The sequence below is a fragment of the Cheilinus undulatus genome, linkage group 12 (assembly GCF_018320785.1).
Source record: "Cheilinus undulatus linkage group 12, ASM1832078v1, whole genome shotgun sequence".
Taxonomy (NCBI): Eukaryota; Metazoa; Chordata; class Actinopteri; order Labriformes; family Labridae; genus Cheilinus; species Cheilinus undulatus.
Genome location: NC_054876.1, coordinates 30,512,924 through 30,537,283, shown reverse-complemented (window position 1 = coordinate 30,537,283; position 24,360 = coordinate 30,512,924). Strand labels below are relative to the sequence as shown.

Below are 24,360 nucleotides of genomic sequence, written 5' to 3'. Positions count from 1 at the left end.
TATATGTGTGCACAGCAAAATTGTCCGAGCTAATTAAACTCCCTTTGAGTTGAATAGAACACTTTCTCTGTGTTTATAAAATTTTCACAGTTTCTGAGTTAAATTTACACTTTGAAAAGTGTTTCTATTTTAACTCTCTTATTGTTAGTACTCACAGTGTTAATCTATTACACATTACAGTGAAGGCTACTTTTGACACAAGGTGTCAGTTCCTTTCAGTTTACATGTTATAGGTGTTCGCAGCATTTATCATTAACACATTGCACTGCCCTTTTCATACTAAACTGACACTACCATCTCATGGGCATGAACAAATCAAAGGGGTAAAATTACAGTCAAACTCATATTTCAACATTTAACATTTTCCCAACAGTGATCACAGTACAACAGGCAACATCCAAACACATCTAAACACTTTTTCTGAGGGCATGATGGGAAAATTCTGCCCATATATCCCCCAGATTTGAAATAGCAGTAGGGCAGTAGAGCTTAAATCGGTTGACACTACAGAGTTGGATTAAAACTGAACGGAACAGCTGTCGAACAAATCGAACATTGAAGATCATTTTGCTCCGAATGGAGTTAAATTACACTTTGGTAGTTAAAATGAAATCTGAGATTTTTAACGCTAAAATATCAACACTCCAGTTTTTGGCTGGGCCAACCCACTGTTTTGTTGCATAGTATTGCTACAGTAGAACACAAGACTGCCCGTGAGGGAGTAAAGCAGGGAAACACTTTCTGGGGCCCAGATTTTAAAGGGGGCCTATTAAGGACCACCATAACTGTTTGAATTTAAAATATAAGCCATGCAATTAAAATTTGAACTTGAACACTTGATGAAACTTTCCATTCTCTACTAATTGAATTACGTAAAAACAGCCATGTTCACAATTGAATATTTGAATTACTTTCTTTGGAACATGGTACATGATAAGAGTCTTGTCCTTTCTTGTATGCATTGTCAGCATATGAGCACTGGGTTAAGGGCTTGCCACAGGACTTATCTACTAGACCAGATGTCATTGGTAAAAAACACAGTATAAGTACCAACAGTTGATATGTGTGTGTTTGCTGATTATACATCATACGTGTTTGCATTTATTAATGATGAAGAGGGCATTTTAGAAGATAAGGCACATGCATCAACACAAATAAATCAAACTTAGGTAGGGGCCATTTGCTGGATTGTTAACGGACCCAATTATTTCTGTTGGCAGGCCATGTCAGATAGTAAAGCCATAGCAAGGTATGCATACTGATGAAGTATATGCACTATGCATCCTTGAGGAGCACCTAAGTCACAGGTGGGAATTCTAACTCAGTGGATAACTTCACACATGGTGCAGATGTGTCTCATATAAAAAACAACAACCACCCACCAGAAACATGACTAAAGGAACCACAGCAGGGATCACTGTACAATAGGCAGCAAACACAACTAAACACATCTAAAACATCTGAACATTCTGATCAAGAGCATGATGGGGATTTCTACCCACATATCCCCCCTAGATTTGAGATCAAGTGACTTTTTACAGATTTGAACTAACACTGGTGGATCAACACTGTCAAATAACTCTTACATGGAAGACCATGTCACTCAAAATGGAGTTGAAATTGAACTTTGGGAGTAAATATTAACTCTGAAATGTTTCACTCTGAGATAGCAACACTTCAGTTTTTGTTTTGTACAACAGAAATTTTTGGATGTAATGTGGAATTTTTCTCTCTCTATGTACTACTGCATAGTCAACAGAAGTGGAAAAAGTGCATGAGTATTTAACTCAAGTAAAAGTACAGTTACTTTGGTTAAAATTGACTTAAGTGGAGGCAAGAGTACTGAATTCAAAACGTACTCAAAAAAGTAAGTACCCCAAAAATACTCAACTAAAGCAGGCTACTCTAAGTAAATGTAATCAGTTACTTTCCACCCATGGAAATTATTCATAAGTGCATAACAGGGCACTGTCACCAAAGAGATCACTAACATGTAGCCTACAATACCATTGTCAATCCAGTTTGGCTTAAAGATTGACAGTTTACCAACAGTTACTGTGTATCTTTTATATTCTATATGATAGTATTGTGTGGGGAAAATGTGACTGCAATACAATGCCCAGATACAATGCAATGGGAAAAAATTATAGTTGTAGAGGAAGTTTGAATACACAAAAGTTGTAAGAAAGACGAAAATGAAGGCTCACAATTTTACTGAAAACGTCATTTGATATCAGATAGAGTTAGGCCACGAAAGCTCGAGGCATCAGATGAAAGTCTGCTCTGCACTCACCTTTGTCCCGCCCCTCTATGCCTAAACCGGAAGTTTAGCTGTTGTTGTCACACTGGAAGAAAATGGCTGCTGCTCCGACTTTTTTTCAATGAAGACACTGATATTTCAATTTCATTTCGTTTTCTCGCATCGGAGCTACGGTCGACCGCTATGCAACCTTGAAGGTAAGTCCACCCTGTTCGCTTAGACTGACGTCGCTTTACTGGTTAGTGTCTCAGACGACGTAACATCATTAGCGTGGCTAGTAACTTACAGCTTACCCACTGAGAAACGGGCTAGCATGCTAACGTTAGCCATGTTAGCCTCAACGGTCAGGCATCAGCGAGCTTGTTGCTACTGAGCCAATCTCCTGACTGGGTTCATTCTCGTCAAAGTCAAATAACATCAGCTAGACAGGTTTGTAGACCCAGATGCATGTTGCGCATTTATATTTTTGCTGTTGCAGTAAAGTAGGAGAAAATAGTGAAATAACTTGGGTGAAACAGTTTTCGCTCACCAGTCATCTTAGATGTTTGTGTGTGACACAAAATAGAGAACCAGTCAGGATTGTTCAAATTAGCTCTGTTTATTTAAATCTGGCAGCCTCAAAGAATGAACTTTAAGTTCTCTGTCACCTGTGTGTACATGGTTGTGCAGGGTGTGAATGGTCACTCTAGGAAGGTGACAGTGAGGCAGAAAGGACAGCATCGTCTACCGTCACTCTCCCTGCAGCTGGCGGTGGACCACAATGGTAGGTGTCAAGCCTTTCTCTACATTTGTTACTTTCTGTTCAGTTAATATTCTTTATCAGGTTTTAACGTCATATGAAGGATTAACCAGCAACCTCATACATAACTTGTGTCGTTGCAGAAGTTTGATTTTCCATTAAGACTTTTTATTTTTAATTTTGCTCTTGTTCTGATTAGCAACAAGTTTTGGAATATGCATTGGATCGAGCCGAGGTAAGAGCTGCTATTTCAGTGTTTTATACATTATAAAAGAGATATTAACAGCTTGTATTCACATGTATCATTTTGTGTACATTGAGGTTGATAAATTGCCACATTCTTTTCAATATCAGGTGTTTTAAAACGTTCCAGTCTCTGTTAGTTTAATAAAAGGTAAAACAACTACAGCAGATGTACATGTACATCTGGAAAAAAAAATAAGTATGAAAAAGTTTTTTTTCCTGTGATTTAATTCAAGATTTGAACTGTCCATATATTCTAGATTCATCATTACAACATCAAATATTTCAAGACTTTTTGTTTTGATGTTATGATCACAGCTTACAGCTCAAAAATATTGAAAATCAAATATCTCAAAGTATCAGCATATAGGAAAACCCCAGTCAAAAAAGGATTTATAATGTAGAAATGTTGACTTTTTAGAAAACTGTACTAATTTATGCATTCAGTGATTGGTTGGAGCTCCTGTTGTACATATTACTGTACTATGTGACATGGCGTAGATGCATGTTGTGAAGTCCATGTTGCTCTAATAGCAGCCTTCAGCTCATCTATATTGTTCTGGCGACTCTCATCTTCTCAAGATTCAAGATTCAAGATTCTCTATGGGGTTCAGGTCTGGCCGGTCGTACCATAGTCAGCAAACCAGTTTCTGGTAGTTTTTGCTTCACTGTGGGCAGGTGCTGAGTCCTGCTGGAAAAGGATATCATTATCTTCATACAGCCTCTCAGCAGGTGGAGGCTGGAAGTGCTCTAAATCTACTGGTGATGGCTGACAGCATTGACTGTGGACTTGATAAAGCACAGTGGACCAATACCAGCAGATGACATAGCACCTCAAACCATCACTGGCTGTGAAAACCTCATGCTGGATTCCAAGCACATTGTGTCTCTCAGATCTTCCTCGAGACTCTGGGACCTTGATTTCCAAGTTAAATGCTGAATTGACTTTCATATGAAAACAGGAGTTTGAACCATTCAGTAACAACTCAGTTTTTTTTTTTTCCTTAGCCCAGGTGAGATGGTTGTGATGTCTGTGGTTCAGGATCGGCTCAACACTAGGAACAAGACACTTGTAGCTCCTTTCCTGGACATCTGTGTGTGGTGGCTCTTGATCCTCTGACTCCTGAGAACAGCCTGCCCTCTAGTCAATGACCTTATGTGGCTTACCCTCCTTATGAAGGGTGTCCATGATTGTCTTCCAGATATTTCTCGTCAGCCGTCTTCCCCATTGTTACAGTTGTGTGTATTGAGTGAGAGGATGACTGCTCAGGAAACCTTTGCAAATTAGACTTTTCCACAATATTCTAATATTTTGAGATATTTGATTTTTGATTTTTTGGAATTGTAAGCCATAATCATGAAGACTAAAACAAAAAATGTCTTGAAATGTGATACTTTCTTTGAGATGAATCTATAATTTATGGAAATTTAACTTTCTTAAGTAAATCAAGGGAAAAATGATTTTTTTTACACAATATTCTACATTTTAAGATGCACCTGCATTTAAGAAAAAGATCCTCAGTCAGTACTAAAGGATTACCATGATTTTGTTTGGAACAATACACAATATTATTAGAATGATATAGGTATCGATAGCTATTAGCTTAAAAAGTGAACTTTTGTATCAGCAGTTAGCAACATTTCTGCTGACATGAACAACTGATATATTAGCTTTGAGTATTGGCTGTACATCCAAAAAGGTTTAGGGAGTTTTAGGCTAGACAAGCACAAATACCTCAGCTGAATCTTTGTCATTCTTTATCCTCATTCCTTAAACTTTAAGTGTTTTAAGGACTTAAGTTTTAGGTCGAAAATACATATTGAATACATTTTCTATATCAATATTGGTTGAAAATACTCTGTAAATATCAGATATTGGCATAAATCCAGTATCGTGCATCCATGGTATTTAGCTATGCATTTAGACAGTACTCCTTCTCTTTTGTTGCGGCATATTTGGTCAAAAATGTTACCAATATATTTACACATTTTAGAGATTGTGCAAGGGTGTACCTGCAATTTTGGTGATCATAAACGAAATCTCCCCATATTGGGTGCCTAGGTCTTCTATTTTTTTTTTTTTTTTTATATTGAAACAGTTGTTGATATCATTTGATTTTTACTTGAATCATATCAAATCTAAAAGTCATGACCTCTCATCGTCACATCAAGTGTACATTATATGGACCACACATCGTCCATGTACTTGAATTAATACTCTACATAAATTTGTTTTTCAGTACATTGTTGAAAGTGCTCGACAACGTCCAGCCAAAAGAAGAGTTTCATCTGGTGGGAGGAAGAGTCTTTATCAGAAGCTCTATGAGCTTTATATGGAGGAATGTGAGAAAGAGCCAGAGTTAAAGGTTTGGACTGTACATCTTAACTGTCAATAATGACCCCATAACTATGTAACTTTTTTATTCCAACCTGATTGGACATAGTGGGAAAAAAACTACCTGTGCATAATGATTTCTGACAGAAACAGGCAGTGAATATATTGCGTCAAGATATTGCAGAATTTATAATTTTTACAACTACCTTACCTTTTGTTTCCTTTACTTTTTGTTTTTCACACTAGGGAAATCAAATTATTATTAATTTTAGTAATTTTGTCAGATTGGTGAAATAAACATTTAATAGATATTTAAATCTATTAAATATTTAACTCTTTAGCAAGAAACAAACTAGAGCAATTGTCTATTAGAGTGTCCTTTAAAAGCATAATAGAGTGCTACTTAGTTTTTGCTTCAACTGAAAGTAAATGTGGGTAGAATGACAAGAGGTGTGGCATTTTACAAACAGTGTGCCTTTACTTTTTTTTTTTGCTTGGTCTTCTTTATTTCTGTAGAATTTAAGAAGAAATGTGAATCTACTGGAGAAGCTGGTGTCTCAGGAGTCCATCTCATGTCTGGTGGTCAATCTGTACCCTGGCAATGAAGGTTATTCTTTAATGCTCAGGGGCAAAAATGGATCTGGTAAGAAAAGTAAATTTAGTCACCAACATCTACATTTGCTATCATACTTAAAGTATGTGTCACAGTCGTCTCATCTGTGTCCTTTGTGTTTGTTTTCTCTTTAGATTCAGAAACCATCCGGCTGCCATATGAAGAAGGAGAACTGCTGGAGTACCTAGATGCTGAGGAGTTGCCTCCCATTTTGGTGGATCTGTTGGAGAAATCACAGGTGTGTATGCATATATTTGAACATACTTAGCTGTATGTGGTGTTTGTAACTGGTGGATTTTTAAATGTTTTTTTTATATAAGATGAGGATCATTTTTTAAGATAACATTTTTTCTTAACCTTTAATGCTTTATAGCCACTGTTTGTTGATATCCATCATATATCTTCAAGGTGAACATCTTCCACTGTGGCTGTGTAATAGTAGAAGTAAGAGACTACAGGCAGTCTGGTAACACAAAGATGCCCACTTATAAGAGCAGACACATCCTGCTTAGGCCCACCATGCAGGTAGGTTAACCAGTAACATTAATTTAAAGCCATAATAAACTCTGAAACTGTCTTAGCTTTTAGGATTTTGACATGATAAAAAGGAGATGTATTAACCTGTAGTTGGCGTTTAACATGTCTGTTTGTTTTTCCTACAGACTCTAATCTGTGACGTCCATGCCATGACCAGTGACCACCACAAGTGGACACAGGTACATTTTCCTATTGAGTGTCTCATTGGCCACAAAAACAAGGTCATCTAACAATTTGACTTACATAGAAAAACATACAATCTGCCTGGTGTATGGATTGAAAACACTTGTCTGGGAGAAAATTCATCTTTGTCTTCCAACATCTTTTTTTTTCATTGCTTTAGGACGACAAACTACAGCTGGAAAGTCAGTTGATTTTGGCCACTGCTGAACCTCTGTGCCTGGACCCCTCCATTTCTGTCACCTGCACAGCCAATCGCCTGCTCTACAACAAACAGAAAATGAACACTCGCTCTATGAAACGGTAAGCAATACTCACATTTATGAATGCTTTTAATGTTGAAATTGAAGATGAGGAAATTAGGCTCAGAAACTGTAAAATGAAAACAGCTCGTTCTTGATCATTGTGAGTCATGCTTGTTTGTATTATAGGTGTTTCAAGAGGCACTCACGAGCTGCACTGAACAGGCAGCAGGAGCTCTCCCATCTGCCTATGCCACCACAACTACAACTCTACGACTACCTACAGAGGAGGAAGGAGAGGAAACCTGCTCCTGTCATAGACCTGAAGATCTCAAAGATCGGAAACGTAAGTAATTTAACTTCAAATAAAAGCGAATCCCAAATAAACACAGGGTCCTTTTTCATAGCTGCATGTTTTGGTGGGTCTCAATTAGATACTTATGCAAATTAGGAGTTAGTCTGTGGAGCAATCAATTTTTTAACCAAGACTGAAACACTCCACTCCACATTTGCTCATCTCCATGGCAGTACAGACAAAAAGTTGGGCCTTAATGATGTCATTTTTCAAGTTTACAGAACAATAATGTAGAGAGGAAGCAGCAAGGAACCTAAAAAGCACAAATCTTAACCTTAACATCTGTCTAAAAACTATGTAGTGACATAAAAATGATTGTAAACAATCAGCAGGGGCTAAAAATGTGTTTGTGTGTCCTTAAATATTGGTGCAGCCTTTTTAAATTTCCTGCATCTGCTGTAGGTAAGGGTTAAATAAATATATAATCCAGTGTAAGACAGGAGGGGCAGTAAGGCAGTAAAGACTTGGATGTAAATGATAATTGTTGAAATATCAATAACAACCCTTTGTTTTTCCAACATTCGTTTGAAATATAAAAGGTAAACTGTTTGAGTTGAGCGATCATACGTATCTTGAGATATTTAGGCAGCTTTCAAAGCTGGCACAATAGCGTTGCGATTACAAGTGATTGTTTTAGTAGGGATCTGTATCTGCAAGGCAAGATAAAATCAGTGATTTTTATTTCAACTTGACAATGGGTAGCCTAGTTAAGTCCAGAGGGAAATGTTCTTTCTGCTTTAAATCAGTGTTAATTTTGTTGATTAAAATATTACTACAAATGTTGGTTGACTACCTTTTTTACATGAGGAAGACTAGAAAAAGCCCTGTTTGCATGGAATTAGTGTTACCTATTGACCTCTGGTGATATAATAATTACACAAGGTGTCAGTGTTTTTAATCCCTTCTGACTCGGCCATGTCTGTAAATTGTGGAGTAAAAAACTCCAGGGCAAATTACCTACAGTATTTCAGCTCACTTAGTATACGCTGTTGTAAACTCTGGTTAACAGTGTCCTTAGGACACATGAAGTCAACACAACACAACACAACATTGTATTTTAGTATGAACTTTAGAATACAAACTTTCACAGCGTATTTTCATTGTTGCAGTCATGCAGCACACATATGTTTTGTTTTAGGAATACCAGCAAATTTGAGTACAGTACAGATGTGCAAATGCCCCACACTTAATACTGACATCAGGGGATAATTCACAAATTATCAGAGGTCCACAGGTAATTCTAATCCTAATCCTTAAAACTAGCTAAACAGATCTTTGGTGATGAAAAAGAAAAGCTTGTAAATGTTTATCAAGAAAACTAAAATGTTAGTGCTAGACCGAGCATTCAAAATTCATGATATTTCTCCACTTCACAGATAAGGTATGTCAGTATTTTTATCAGTGTATTTTAAATCAACATAAGTATTGATAATGTTTTAATATGTGTGTTTTACATTTGTATAAATTCTACAATTTGGCTGATTAAATTGGTTCAGGGGAATACACATTATTACTGAAGGTAAAAACTAAAGAGACTAAAACTAAAGGTTAAAAATTGACTAAAATTTGACCAAAACATTTTGATCCTAAGACTAAATTTTAAATAGCTACCTGAATGAACACTGGTTTAAATGAACCTTTTACACCTTTGCTCTGAATGAGTTTGCTTGATAATAATTAAAGTCCCGTCTTATATAGAAGCCTGCCTCTAACAAAGGCAGGGTACGTTCAAACACTGAAAAAAATCTACCTGTATTTCTTTACTTATTTTTAGTAATTCTCAGTGCATGCTCTCATTAGTTTTACCACCTTTTTTACCCATGTTTCTCGTCATCATTGCTTGCAGTGTGTTGACATGTGGAAGCAGAGCAACTGCCAATTAACTGTACCCAAGGAAATTGATGTAAGTACTCTGATGTTTCTCTGCAATACTGACTGAAAAATTCAAAGCTCAAACACTTGAATCCCACTCAACTTGTAGTCTGGCTGTTATAATGCAGAGCAAAACCAGATGGATTTGTTTCTTTGTTTATTTGTTGCCTTAGGTGGAAAAGTATGCTGTGGTTGAGAAATCTCTGCAGTTGGAGGACTCTCAGCCCACCACTGTGATCTGGCCTGCTGAGGTAAGTGTGACAGCAGCAATACAACCCCCTGTGGGTACAGATCAATGATGCCAGTTTGCTATTAATATGGAGCAGAGATTAGTTATGTGTGGAGTCTAATGCTTCATAGAGGATTAATAAAGTCCTTGTTCCCTTGCATTGTGCAAAATATAATACTGCCTCTTAGTGTTGTTGTGCATATGATTAGCGTCAGTGATGATAAAATACAAGGAGAACATTTTTCCCCAAAACATCAATAAACAGGAAAGGGGGTGATTTATTTTAGTTGCTTTGGTCCTTAAATATTTTCTTTATTTGAATAAAGTCAAAAAATATGTAGGAAAATCCAACTAACAATGTTTTCCAAACCAAGATTGTTTGTTTTTACTTTCTCTGTAATTTCTCAGACACAGGAACTGACATCTAAAAGCCATTTGACACAGTACCAATGTTAAAAATGAATAATAGCTTTAATTATCAAGTTTTTCTAATTCTCATTACATAAATTAGATGCAACATGAATTCCACAGTCCTCTCATCTTACAATAATTAGCATACAATTTGACCACTTTTGTTGCATTTGTTTCTAATCAAGAATGTTTAAGAGTTCTTTAAAGCAAACATGTGATATATACCTATTTATTTGTCTTTGCCCACCTTGTGAATGCAGGAAGTTGTAGATGACTACACATTTGAGTGTGAGGTGGGGGGCCAAGCCCAGAGGACCAAAGTGTCAATCTTCCAGTCCATGGGAGACCCCCGGGTGTATGGAAAGATTTACTGTGCTAAAGACCCAAAAGAGGAAGACAGCAATGACCTAAAGCTCATACATCCCCCGTAAGCACAAAATAAACATAAATCCATATGTGCATGATTGAATTTTACAAAGCCAGGCTTAATTCATCCTATTCAACTTTTGTTGATTATTTACAGATTTCTCATTGGCTCAAAGATTGATGCAGATCGGTGAGTCGCCTCGTTTACTTTCTTAGACATTCTAGTTTCTCTTTGAAAAAGTCATTTTTGCGGAGCCTGCTGGAAAAAAAAATAAATGTTGTATTATGTGTCTTTTACAGGTTTCTCAATCAATACAAAGGAGTGTATGAGAGAGATGTGAAGTGTCAGGTCAAGATGTCCCATAACTCAGGCAACTTGGGTCAGGGGCCACCCTCACCCAGCAAAGATGAGGTAAGGAGAAGTTCATGGTTCAGGGTTTGTGGGCTTTCTTTTTACATTAGCCTCATTTATTTTTATTTTTGTGAAGTATTTCCTCAAGCTAGTGAAAACGAATGGCGGTAGATCAAGATACAGCAGTAGCAAAATGATCAAATGCTATTGCCTTGCATTTTAAATATTAAATAATTAATAAGCCATGATTTACCACATGCTTTTTTATTCTTAACTGACATAGAGAGAGTAATAAAGATCTGTTTTGGGGCTTCCTGTAACAACAGGAGCTGTAATCTGCTTTGAATTTGAATTTTATTTATTTGATCAGGGACAATGCACAAAAAAAACATTAATCACATACAATGATAATATGTTATGTGCCAGGTTTTAGCAAAAATGCTAGTTTCCACCTGCAGTCCCTGGACAGGTTGATGTCACATTTACACAAATAAAAAAGCATTTATACTGATTGAACAGTTCAGTTTCATAAAACAATCAGTCTTACAATGTTATTTAAAAAGGAGCCACACTGTCTCTCACACACACCTACACATTACCACATGCACACAGCCACGCACACCTACACACACACCCTCACACACACATGCACACAGCTCATCAGTGTGTACAGGTTTGTAGTGAAAGTAACCACTTCTTAGTCAGGCGTGTAAACATGTTATAATTTGTGCATGTAATAATATCATTTGGAAGAGTGTTCCAAATGCTGCTGGCCTATAAACATATTTTCACATTTTTAAATGAGGTGACAAGATTGGTCCATTTTCCCAGTTTGACTGATAGAGTCTGAACAGTCTTGTATACACCTAAAACTTTGTTCATTTTATAATTTTAAGAGGCCAATCATTATTCCAAAATGTCATATTTTTATGCATAACCCACTTGCTATTGGATTTGGACTCTTAATAACTGTAAATGTCTACAGTTTTTCATATTTTAAGGTTTTAAATTGCAAATCACCCAACCGTTCACATCTACCTCCATTCATTTTGATTTGATTGACTTTTTTACCCAGAAAGCTGTGAGACCAGCATTGTTTGGGCAAAGTATCCAGATAGGTTGGAGCTATCAATATCATGAATTTATAACCAGACACTGAGTTTCAGTGCCTGTATTTAATGACGGTATGGTTGATTCCAGCTGTTCAACTTTTATTTAAAGCCTTAAGACCATCACAGTGTTTAGAAATCCTCAGTTCTTTAAAGTCTCGAGCAAACAGTTCATGTCTGCTGTGGACAAGTTTTGCTGATATTTTTCCATCTATTTTTGAAATAGATGGCCCACTAGAAATAAATCTTTAAAAATGCATTGGACAGTCATGTGCATTAAGAATATTTTCATCCCAACTAGGAAGAAACAATCAGATCAAGTTTACATGGATAATGATCCAAACAATGGTATGCACCCCCACCCTCAATAAGATTGAAGTTTCTTTCCAAATAGACTGGATTAGACCAGTCAGTTTTGATTTAGGTTTTTACACGAGGCTTTTTAATTCCGATCAGACTATTACTCTGATTATTAGTGGTTCATGTAAATGTAGAAAGTGACATTTCCCATGTTGCCACTACTTTAGCTGATGTTGGAGGCTTTGTGCTTTCATTTCTGATTGCTTCATAACAGTTATTTACTTCATAGAATTTTACAATGAAAACCATTATATCATTTAAGTAGGTTGATTTTAATGAGCATTCTTTGTTAAGGATTAACATTGCTTTTTTGTTTTGCAGTTTGCTTGGTTGAAATTTTTGGGAACACTTAAGCGATAAAGTGTTGCTAACAAACAGATTTTTACTGTCTTCTGCAGGGTGATGGTATTTCTCCACTGGTCCAGACGTCTGTTTTGGGAAAAGGGGTGAAGCACCGACCCCCTCCCATCAAACTGCCTTCAGGAACAGGCAGCAGCTCCTCAGGTACATCTGCTACTTGACAAAGATAAAGCACAAACATGTGGTGGCCCTACACCTTTACTGTGGACTTAGTTTGAAAGGATGTCTGGTTATTGTAGAATATCACATGCCAAAGCGTACAAGACGGTTTGGTGGAAAGTGAGTGTAACCAAACCTTTCAATGGCAACTTCTGGGCTCCATCAAACGTTGTAGTTTTATTCATTTTAACAGCAGAAAAGATGCAGGGAAGGATTTTTTTGTCATAGCTTAAATTAATACTGCTGAGTTCAGATGTTAAATCGGAAGGGACTGACCCTGCAATGTACCCGGCCATTCAAGGGTCAAGCCTCAAGGCAAAACAATTTTGCTCTAATATTTACCAATTTAATTAAAAAAAATACAGTCTCAGAGTTTTAAAAGATTTATGTATACTTTGTTTAGATGTTTTGTTTTAAAATTGTAATCTATGAGACAGACTCAGTTTAAACTTATCATTGACCAGGGTGGATCCAGATAAATCTGTACTTACGCCTGTGAATGAGCTTCTCTCTTTCTCCATCAGGTAATCCATATAGTTCACAAACCACCAGTGGTCTACTTAAGTGTCCTACACCCCCTCCAGCCAAAAGCCAGTCTCTGAACAGGAAGCACTCCATGGAGCTGGGCCAGGTGGGCCTTCTGTCGCCTGCCTCCCTCTCCCCTATGGGCTCTTCTCAGAGTGAGTACAGCTGAGCCTGACTAACTTCATGCTTTCATTATTCACAGTCACGAGAAGGAGTTGAATGTCCTACGTCAGCTATTCCCAGGTCTCAAAGTTTCCATATCTGGAATGTATTTTTGAGATATCCTGAACATTGAATCAGACATGATTGGACAAAAAACAGAACTATAGGGACATATCTAAAGCTGGACATGCAAATTTCATATTGCTATAAATGAGCCTTTTTCCTGTAGTTTTATGTATAATGACATAAAACAGTTGCTATACAAAGTGTTGGTGTCAAGTTTCGACACGGAAACAGTCAAAACTGATTTTAGCCTTTTGCTGTTTATCTGGTACAAAGGCTCACATTTAGTTTGAGTAAAAGTAAAATTGATATTAAAGTGAAAGTAGCATTTTAGACACATTTTTCACTCGAGTTGGAGAAGATAAAATGGCTGGTGATAGAAGAGGTTCTGATTTAACTTCCTGAACATCATAAAAGTAAAGAAAGTACAGGCTCTAGAGTTTGGTCAGAGTATCTAATAGGGATGGGAATCACAGACTGACTCATGTTACTTCACTTTTTTAATTTATGTCGTCATTATAAGGGACAGTACACACTGATGAACATGTAAGTGTGCCAGATTGTAGCCATAGGCTAATTTCCATCTGTAGTCCCTGGCAGGTTGATGGGATCCATATAAAAGTATATATTGAGCTTGTACTTAATGAAAAATAAAAAATACACATAAAACTAGACAACGCACATAGACCAAACAACTTTAACAGCACATTAGTTTGCAAAGACCCACATATAACAATATAGAAGGTGGCTTTATGATTGTACTTACGACTGACCAGGAATAAAGTGACCAGAATTTGCATTTACAGACTTGTTAATGCACGTATTATTGCACGGGGATAGCATACATAGGTGTATTAATGCATACTATATAGTACAAAAGATGCATATGCAGATACTGTAATACAATTTAACTAAATATGGCCCAAAATGACAATAATGTCACAATGCACTATTTGCCTTGCACCCCCCTGAGAACCAATGTATTAGAATAAAACTATAAATAAATGCTAAATCATCTTTCATAATAGTGACAAGTCAAACTTAATCCTGTAACTTCCTAACAATAAAAGTACATTTGGGTAGAAGATAAAGCCCCACTAAGTTAAAAAGACAAAGAGTTAAAAAAGTACTACTTTACAAAACATTTTACTGTGTTTTAATATGGAAAGCTTTCTAAAAAGCATTAGGAACACCACTAACATCAGGGTGGTTTATCTAGGTTTCTGTCACTTATTGAAAATATTGTCACGTCTCATAAACACATAATAGCATTGCCATTTCTTTGTGTTAATTTTTTCATCCACAAAGGTTGAAAGTAACCAGTATTGATGTTAACAAAGCTATGAGCAGTGATTTAGTATGATAGCTACAGATTCTGGATTGTGACCATTAGGGCCAGTACTTACGTTTAAAGTACCAGTTTAGCAGATAAAGATACCAGTGCTAATGTTTTTTTAATCATTTTTTGGTGTTAAACTCCCTCTTTGCCAACATTTTCTTTTATGCTTGACCATGAAAACAGATCAGTTTGTTCTACAGGTGGCTTGTCCTCTGCGTGATAAAAACACTCTTTGAATCGGCAGTTAGGTGTACTAGATACTGGCATGAAAACAATCGATAATCTTTCTCAAGTACATACTTAGACAGTACAGATTATAATGTTAAAATCTAAAGTGCAAAAGAAAAATGTAAAAGCATGAATACCATACTTTTTGTTCTTATGTATGCTTCTATATGCATATTGAAGAACTAGGTAAACCCATGTTTTTAAAAGAGCTATACTCTGTTTTTGTTGGATCTTTACTTTGTACCTCTTATTAAACACTGTATATAAGGCACTGCTGAAACAGGAAGAGTCAATATTTTTGTCATGTATTCTCATAATTACCAAATGATTGATGGCACCTGCTAATTAGTATGGCTCTCTTTCTTTTTCCACCCACTTTTCCCTCCTAAGGATCAGGGACTCCCAAGCCATCGACCCCCACTCCCACCAACACGCCCTGCTCAACGCCTCACCCGGCCGACACCCTCTCTGCTCCCCTCTCAGTGACCCCCACCCCCTCAGATCCTCCCATGGTTCAAAGCCAGACGCAGCCCACCCTCCTGACGTCCTTCGCCCAGCAGCCGCTCGCTCTGAGCCAGTCTCTGATGACAATACCCCTCCCCACCATGGGCACATCTATCACCACGGGAACCACTTCATCACAGGTCATGGCCAACCCAGCGGGGCTCAACTTCATTAACGTGGTCAGCTCCGTCTGGTAAGAAGATCACCTCTGATAAATAACTGTCACTGGTAGTCAGTGTCCCTGTATGTGACAGTGTTGTCATGTGTTTGCAGCAGTCCTCAGACCCTGATGAGCGGAACAAACCCCATGTTGGGTCCAGGCCTTAACCTGAGTGGAATTCTGCCACCTGGAGGATTGATGCCCACCATGCAGTCAGCAGCACAGACAGGTGAGATATTATGAGAAGTGTTTGGAAATCAGTGTGGATATTAGTATGTACATTTTTTTTAAAAATCCTTAGATGAGTTTAACTAGTGGGTAAATTCTTTGCTTTTACGTTCTGCCTGAGAAATGAAACTGTGTTTTGTGTTGTAGGGAGTCCGTTTGGCCTGAATAGCAGTGCGGGGTTAAGACCACTGAATCTACTACAGGTATGTTAGGAGCATGCACTCTGTATGTTTGGCATAGACACTGTCCTGATCCTGCACCTGTGTTACCACACCTGGAATACTGTGTGTAAATTTACTGAACAGCTCAGTTTCCTCACATACCTTTTTTGTTTATGTAGTTTTGAAAAAAATCCTTTATTACCCTTTCCCTTTTATCTGATATTCTGATAGTGGTCTAGTTACCCTGTGTTGTTTGACTGCTTGTTAATTCTCCTCTTCCCTTCCCTCATCCCTTCATTCTCCCCCTCCTCTGCCCGTCCTCTCTCCTTCCTTCTACCCTGGACTGTTATTTCCCCCACTTTGTTTTTGTTGGTTTGCCTTGTGTGTTTGTTTTTACCCTCCAGATCCCCACTGGTCCTCTCATCTTTAATTCTCTGCAGCAGCAGCAGCTGTCTCAGTTCTCACCACAGCAGAGTCAGTCAGCCACTTCCAGCCCTCAGCAGCAGGGGGAGACGGTGAGAAGCAAAGTCACATTTGCACACCAGCACACAAACAGCAACAAGTGATTGGGCAGATAGGAGCTGGACTATAACCAATGCAATTCAGTTATGTTGTTCAGTTTTGTGCAGATCTAAACTGGGACCTGGACAAATATTTAAAAAAAAAAGAGAGAAAGAAAATATTATTGAAAAAAATGAGTAACATTTGTAAGTATTGTAAGCCAAGGTACCTAATCTTGAATTGTCATAATGCCAGAATTTTTTACTAGAAAGTATTACATAGAAATAAAACAGCAACAAAAAATGAATAACTTGGCACTAGTAATTAGATTATTTTCTTGTTTTTGATTTACAGCCTGCCCACAATAGTGGTACAGAAAAGGTCTCTAAATAAATACCAATGTTTGACATACTGTTAATAGCAATTAAACCAAAGAAATTAAAGACAGAGCCAGTGTGAAAATACTGTTCATTTTTTATACTATGTGGGCAACAAACTAATGTAACTAGTGCATATTTCTGAGATGTTTTTCTGACATACAGAGGACAGGATGAAGAGTAGTTCTAACTGCAAATAACCAAATCATTCACCTTCTTGCACATTTTTGTGAATGTTCATGAGCTCTTTAACCACTTAAAAAACTTCCAAAAATAACGTCTCATTTCTAGAGGTGGAAAGAGCACAAGAATATTGAATTCAAGTAAGAGTAAAGTTACTTTGATTAAAATGTATGGTAACACTTTATTTTAGTGGGCCCTAATTGCCTAGTAGATTTATAGGAATAAATTCAAAATTCAGTTTAAAATTAAGATGGTAATTGCCTTGTAGTAAGTTGTCATTTTACCAAGTAATAACTCAGTAATATTAAGGAAATATTTACCACGTAATAATGTATTAATTATTAAATAATTCCATGTAATATTATGGCAGTTCTCTGGTAATTAGGTGGCATTTTACCAAGTAATTTCTTAGAAATAAGGTGATAATTTTCTATAGAAGTTGCTTTCTTCTCAAAAAAAAAAAAAAAAAAAAAAAAACTCATTCATAAATTTACTAAATTAACAGTAAAAAGTCATTTGTTTTAACATCACCTAAGGTATTAAGTAGTTACGTTGATACCAAGGGAATGTGGTTAAAAGTAGAACAGTATTTTTTTTATGTATAGTGCAAAAACAAGCATGATCTTGCACTCAAAGCATTTTCCTATTATGAGATACTGACTGATGTTGAATAAGCAAGTACACTGGTCAGTTTCACAGTGTTGACCTCTTTTTACTGCTTTCTTCACTCGTAAACAGGTGCTGTGCATAATGTTACTAACTTCACTACATCAACAAAAATATACTGTTAATGATATTAAAAACTAAAAAAAAAACTACAAGTATACAAAAAGTTACTTTTTTAAAGTGAGAAGTATGTGTAATTCATACTTTCCACTTGTAACTGTGTCTCTTGTAACATTATTTTCATTACTCTTCACTTCATGTCTATGTCATTCAGTCACTGCTGCTGTTTCAAAACACATGGTTAAAGCTCAAAACTGAGCAGATATCCTGGGTTAGGAGGTGGTAAATCAGTGTGGAAAAACTTGTATTACTCAAAATTCATTACAGGCTTGTCTTCTACAATCTCCCAGAATAAAAATTAAAAAAAAAAAAAAGGAACACTTTATTTCAGTGCCTACATCATATATCTCTACATCACTGCTCAGGTCTTTGTAGTTCAAATGTTTTGTGATGCCAGAAAAGATATGCGTTCCTGCTGTCCTGTTTAACCTCTGATTTCCATTGCAGGGCGAACAGGGCTCGGATCAAAGTTTAGGAAACCAGCAAACAGCGGTCATCAACCTGGGAGTCGGAAGCTTCATGTCTCCACAGGCAGCAGGTACAACCCACAAAAAAACACATTAACATTAAACACAAAGCAATCTTCTCTTTGCTGACCTCCATAATTATTTCAAAACAACTCACAACATACCACATCACATTCTTGTACTTATAAGATGAGATTTACTAATGTGTTTGTAATTGTAAAGACTGTACATGAGGATTCATAGCATATTACTACGTGATGGTTAAACTGAATGTAGTCATTGTTCCTCTCAATGGAGCATTTAACAAGTGACAGGAGAGTCTCATCTTCCCCTTCCTCTCTGCTACATTCTCTCTTTTTATTTTTCCTCTCGTTTTCTCCCCCCACCCTTATTTCTTTCCCTCTTGTCCTCATTGTCCACCTGTCCTTCTCATTCACACCTTTTCTTGTTCATCCCATACCTCTCTGCAATATCCCCTCACTTTTGTCTCTCCTTCCTTCCCTGCTGAGTGATAATGCATCACCCAATCTCCCCACTCAAACTCATCAATGACCACCCCCCCCCCTTCACCTTTACGTGCACTTTCCTCTTCATACTTTGCTCCCCTGCTTCCGTCTTTCTGCTTCTTCTCCTTCTCTATTCCATCACATCCCTCCCTCTGGGGCTCCCTGTCTCCCCTTCCTCCCCCCCTTAGTGCTGTCCCAGTTGGGCTGTGGCCTGGACGGGTCTGGGCCCCCGCTGCCTTCTCCAAGGCTTCAGCAGCAGCACCAGCCACAGATCCAAGTAATACAGCAACTTTAACATCTATATACACATTTACATACAATATGTTTGTACAACACTGAGGCTAAATTACAGGTGAACTTTTCATGACTTTAGTTAGCAGGCCAATGTACATGATGCTACATTGTATTCTGACAGACAATGAGGTTTGTTAAAGCCCTTGTGAGGATTTTTATACTGAAATTAATAGTGGTGCCTCTTCATAGCCTACTAAAGCAAATCAGCCCACAAGATTGATTATTTCTACCATACTGGCCCCATTTAAGGATGATATAAAGAGATTCAGATTATGAGATGACCCTCTCTTTTAAGGACTGATGTAAAAAAAAATCTGAAATGAACTCCTTTTTTTGAATAAAACAAAAATGTTTTCATCAAAATATAAAGATAGTTCAATTCCATTTGAAAAAGGTTGTATTTAAAGGTCTGATCACATTAATTCAAAGAAACTTCTAGGTTACAAACATACTTATATTTGTAGTACCATTACTTCACATATTCCTAGAGTTTTCAAAGCCACTGAGGTTTCTAATTTTTATGGTTTTAATGGTGCATCTTGTCTTATTTCATTGATAAATTTGTCACAAAAATCTGAGAAAGCGGTTGAAAGTGGGGTTCCTGGTTATGGCTTTAAACTATTTCAGAATTCTTTGCAAGTAGCTTTAAGCATAAAAGGGGGCGGCACTTTTAACAGCTTTTCTCCCTTACGTGAAATTCATCCATGAAACAAAAACAGTGCTTTACTTTTCAATTAACAAATACATTTTTTGAGCACTTTTTCCTTTTTTATTCCAAAATTCCACAGCTGTGGAACAGAAGTCCACAATTCAAAACAAGAGGCAAGCGTGTATCTGGACAGAGCTGAGCAATGCCGTCTGTACTCATCATCTCGTAATGTTTTGATTAGGGGTCGACCATTTATCATCCTGGCTGGTTATCAGGGTTAATATTCTCAGTTTGCCTTTTATCTTTATTGCCGATTTATTTTACCTATAGCCGCATCCCTATCTGACTGGCTGTGTAGGTTCATTCATCCAGGTCATGGTTATCCAAATCTTCATCAAGGGGGCAACCTGACTTGATTGAGTTTCTTAGAGATGTTTTTCCTCTCTGCCTAAAGGCTTCTTCGGTTCAACAGAGACTCAGACCAGAGTCAGAAACTGTAGCCTCTGTTAACCGCTCACATCCTGATGATCTGGGTGGTCACCAGAGAGTGGTTGACCTTAGTTTCACCCGGGGGAATGTCCTCCTGGGTCTCCTGGGGTTTGCCAGGGCAAAAGGAATCCAATCTACATTGTATGTAGGGGATAAGAAGTGTTTTAGTTGGCCACCTCTAGTTAAAGATGGTTTTTCCAGCTTTAAATCGATAGCTACCTTGTTACTGCTCTAAAACCAGTGATCTTCTTCTGGACAGTATCTGAACATTGCTGTCCTTAAAGGAATGTCCTGTAGCTAAGTCCTGAACAGATGATTTGGCTGTCCTGTGTTGGGACATGTGCTTGTGTTAGGGTTGTTTTGTTTACCCAATATAAGAGTCCTTGCAGTCCTCATTGCACTTTTTGGCGTACACGGTACACCACATTACTTTCTTTGTGTTTTGTCCTTAGGATGAACCAGACTCTGGCTCAGTGTGTTGGTAGGTCTGAAGTGACATGGACTGATTTGTTTTTGTAAGATCCTCCTGAGTTTCTCAAATTCTCCAGTCAAGTTGGGAATAAAAATGCTGATAATTTTCATTTTTTCACACATAATGACAATCTACCTGTGGTGGTGCTGATGGTCTTTGGGGTCCTCATATCCACACACCTCTCTTCACACACTCAGTAGCATGTCTCACTATAGTCTCTTTCCTGTATGTTCAGCACAACTCCCACTTGAGTCACACTTCCATTGAGTCATATTCCATGCATTCAAGTAGGGATTTAACAGCAGACATTTCTCTCTCTCTCTCTCTCTCTGATTACCCCCACCTGCAGAGCATGTCTGCAGTGTAAGGAAATTGTCAATTTGTTAGTGAGCCGTATCATCATTATAAAATTTGGGTCGTAATTTCCCGCAGCTGTGCCTCACTTTTGAGCTTCTTGGTTCCAGATGATGGCCATGTCTCACCCTGGCACTCTAGCTGTGAGTGACAGTTTTTGGTGAGGATATATTTGGGTTCAGAAATCCCCAAATAAAAGAAAGTCCATATTTTTTTAACTGTGTTTAATGCAGAGGTGGAAAAAGTACCAATCTGCTGTACTCATGTAAAAGTACAGTTACTTTGGTAAATGTACTGGTCTACAGTTCTACTCAAGTAAAAGTAAAATGTAGATCATTGAAGGTTTACTCAAAGTACTAAATATTGAATAGCTACTTATGATACCCAAGGGGATTTCACAGTGAAATATGTCTTTTCTTAAAGAGCAATAACAGTAAAAGAATATAGATCTCCCACCAGGGTGTTTATTATTAAGTAAGTCTAAGTAAAATGCAACAGCTGTTTTGGGATGACTGTAATGTGTTGTGAAAGCCAAATGGCTGTCTATTTTCTTGTTGTTGGCAAAAAACCTGGACCTCCTCTATTTAACTTTTAGTGTTTTTTTTTTTTTTACTCACTATGGTGCTTTTTAAAATGTGATGAAGTGCAATATACTTACCCCAAAATATACTGAAGTAACAGAAGACAGAAAATACATTTTTGCTACATTTTACATTGCAAACTTAGTGATGAATTGGACTGTTGAAGGAAATCAGGTTGAGATGTTTTTTCAGAAAGCACTACTTGCGAAAAAAACATGATAAGCAAAGAGATAAGAGTAAGGATACACAATATTACTGATATGATATTGGTATCTGCAGATATTAGCTGAGTAAAAAGGTAAATAACGTATCGGCAAATAGGAAAAATTTCTGCTAATACTGATATTTTGGCTATAAAAATCTGGTGTAAAAGTTGGCTGTACAAACAGATAAGTTGGTGGAGTTTTATTGTGTTCATTTTCATCATCCTGAAACTTTAAATTGTGAGTTTTCAGGACTGAAGTTTTAGACCCGAACTACATTTAAATTCTGGTGTCAGCTAAAATTATTTTATGAATATCTGATATCAGCAAAATCCAGTATCACACATCTTTAGGTAAGAGGCACAACTTTGCCTACAGGGGCACCAAGAATAGCTAAAACCTGAAAGTTCCTCACAGGAGCTTTAACTTTGTCCTCTGTATAAAGGTCAAAATTAGACAACTTATTTTCACATGTTGAGCCTTTTTTATCAGACCTGGGTTAAATAGAAGTGTATTTAAAAGGAATAACTGCTGAGGCTTAACTCTAAGACCTTTAAACATTTATTCAGTTTGGTATAACCATCCATATAAAGCGATTTAAAATATGTTAACCTTTACTTTTGTTCATAATAAGCTGATTCTTATCGTTTCTGCATTTCTAAACAGTGAAAATAAATCTTCAATAATAACAGAGTTTATCTGTAGGTATATTTGTCTTAGAATAAGTAGGAAGATTTGATTGACTTTATCCCCCAGGTCTGATTTTCATTGAAAGCCTCAAATAATTGTTTTTCTTTCCTGTGGATCCACACCATTCACTCCATCTTGTGTGTGTTTTGTTCAAATGTTGTTTGGCACTGCAAACCCACACACACACAAACACACACCACAAGAGCTTCTGGCACTTCCAATGGCAGCAACTAACAGCGTGTTGAAACGGGAGGCATGCTCTTACAAAAGCAAAAGAATCTGAAATACTGTCATGGGAAAAGCACACTGTTGTAAATTTGCCTACTGCATCATGTCAGGTTAGAGATGACATCCTGTAAGCATGAAAACACAAGGTGTTATTTTCTCAAGCCCAGTTGAAGTTGCTGACTTACTCCAGAGCAGAGAGCACGGTTGCTGAGCTGCATGTCTGTCGTCAGGATCACAACCGATTATTTGTGTCTCCAGAACGCCACTGGTGCTGCTTGACTGTTCCTGCCTCACTCCCCAACACACATCTCCCAAACCTGCCCCCAAACTCTCTCTCTTCCTCCTCCTCCCTCCCCTCTGCAACCCATTAACCACTCTTCTGTGTTTCCCCGCACTCTTCCTGTATGTCGAACCAGGCTATAGTTCAGCTTCACTAACATGCCACTTTTAGACTTTTAAAGACAGCTGATCTGAAATGTCCCAGTTTCAGAGTAAAATTTATTGCCTTTAAATGTGCTTCAGTTGCTTGAAAATATCCTATATTCACTGAAAAAAGCATGCACTATATCGCTGGTATTAACTTGTTTTTTCATCTTTCTTCTGCATCGGACAGTTGCAATTCTTGCAGCACCAAATGCAGCAGCAGCAAATGGCTTTGGGAGCAGCAGCTCCTCAGGGGGGAGTGCCACAGCAACATACCGCCAGCCAACCAAGAAGTAAGAGGAAGAGGAGCATGCCACAGCCGCTCCCCAAGTCATGACAGACTCAAATCACACTAAATCAAACAACTTTTCCCCCAGCTTCACGAGGACGTGAATGATCCATACTGTGCTCTTTGTCTGCCTCACTGTGGAGCCTGCAGACAAGAAAAAAACGACTGTCATTTCTGTGTCTTTTTCTAGCTGACAAATTTGTATGTAATGTTTGCCAGAGGGGTTTTGGACAACCGTAACTGTTTCCACCTTTGAGTAAGGGGATTTTTAGAACAGGGGGCCCTACACCTAAAGAACCATAGTGATATTTTTTGAGATGAAACAGAAAAAGATGGTTCTCGTAGGCTTTTGTAACTACAAATTGCCCTTTCAGGAAGACTTTTCACTATGGGGGCCCTGTGGACTGAGCGGATCATGAATGCACATTCTCAAAGGAGTCCTCATGAGGCTGCCTGATCTTCCTGCCTCTGCTCAGTGGCACCCAGTAGAAACTGCCCTTTAAAGCACGGATCCCAGCTGAGCGTTACAGACACCAAATCCTCCACATGAAGCGTTATATGTGAAAATGCAAAATCTGAACTTGGAGCAGTTCCTGGGGGCAGCTCTCTACCTCTCAGTCTGTTGGAAGTTTGTCTTCTTTTAGCCATCTCAGCACAGGGCTCAACCGCAGGACTCTTATGATCAACATGCAAGACGGTGTACCTGCTTTGTACAGCACATTTTGAAACAAGACATTTCCTTCGAATGAGTTCAGGAGCCATGAGAGTATTCTTAC

The 24,360-nt window shown here is 37.7% G+C and overlaps 1 protein-coding gene across 4 annotated transcripts; it reads left to right on the top strand.

Moving 5' to 3' along the window:
- Positions 1 to 2,321: 2,321 nt before the first annotated feature.
- Positions 2,322 to 24,272, top strand: supt20 (SPT20 homolog, SAGA complex component). 4 transcript variants are annotated; one of them, XM_041801476.1, is made up of 24 exons: positions 2,322 to 2,457; positions 2,930 to 3,023; positions 3,199 to 3,234; positions 5,483 to 5,608; positions 6,094 to 6,220; positions 6,325 to 6,428; positions 6,599 to 6,715; positions 6,853 to 6,906; positions 7,071 to 7,210; positions 7,339 to 7,495; positions 9,351 to 9,407; positions 9,550 to 9,627; positions 10,277 to 10,443; positions 10,540 to 10,572; positions 10,683 to 10,794; positions 12,602 to 12,707; positions 13,247 to 13,402; positions 15,430 to 15,736; positions 15,820 to 15,932; positions 16,079 to 16,134; positions 16,497 to 16,607; positions 18,387 to 18,477; positions 19,101 to 19,189; positions 23,486 to 24,272. In XM_041801476.1, the coding sequence occupies exons 2-24, from the start codon at positions 3,021 to 3,023 to the stop codon at positions 23,630 to 23,632; spliced, it is 2,487 nt and encodes an 828-aa protein (XP_041657410.1). In that variant the 5' UTR covers positions 2,322 to 2,457; positions 2,930 to 3,020; the 3' UTR covers positions 23,633 to 24,272. The 4 variants fall into 4 exon arrangements, with proteins under 4 accessions (XP_041657410.1, XP_041657409.1, XP_041657411.1 ...); XM_041801475.1 differs by having other exon boundaries at positions 15,817 to 15,932; XM_041801477.1 differs by lacking the exon at positions 23,486 to 24,272 and adding an exon at positions 20,797 to 23,466 and having other exon boundaries at positions 15,817 to 15,932.
- The last annotated feature ends 88 nt before the right edge of the window (positions 24,273 to 24,360 follow it).

What these genes read in the sequence shown, in the direction of transcription:
- supt20 (XM_041801475.1), top strand. An exon ending in ACCACCACAAGTGGACACAG is followed by an intron (nt 6,907 to 7,070) that starts GTACATTTTCCT and finishes TCATTGCTTTAG; the next exon opens with GACGACAAACTACAGCTGGA. An exon ending in CATGTCTCCACAGGCAGCAG is followed by an intron (nt 18,478 to 19,100) that starts GTACAACCCACA and finishes TCCCCCCCTTAG; the next exon opens with TGCTGTCCCAGTTGGGCTGT.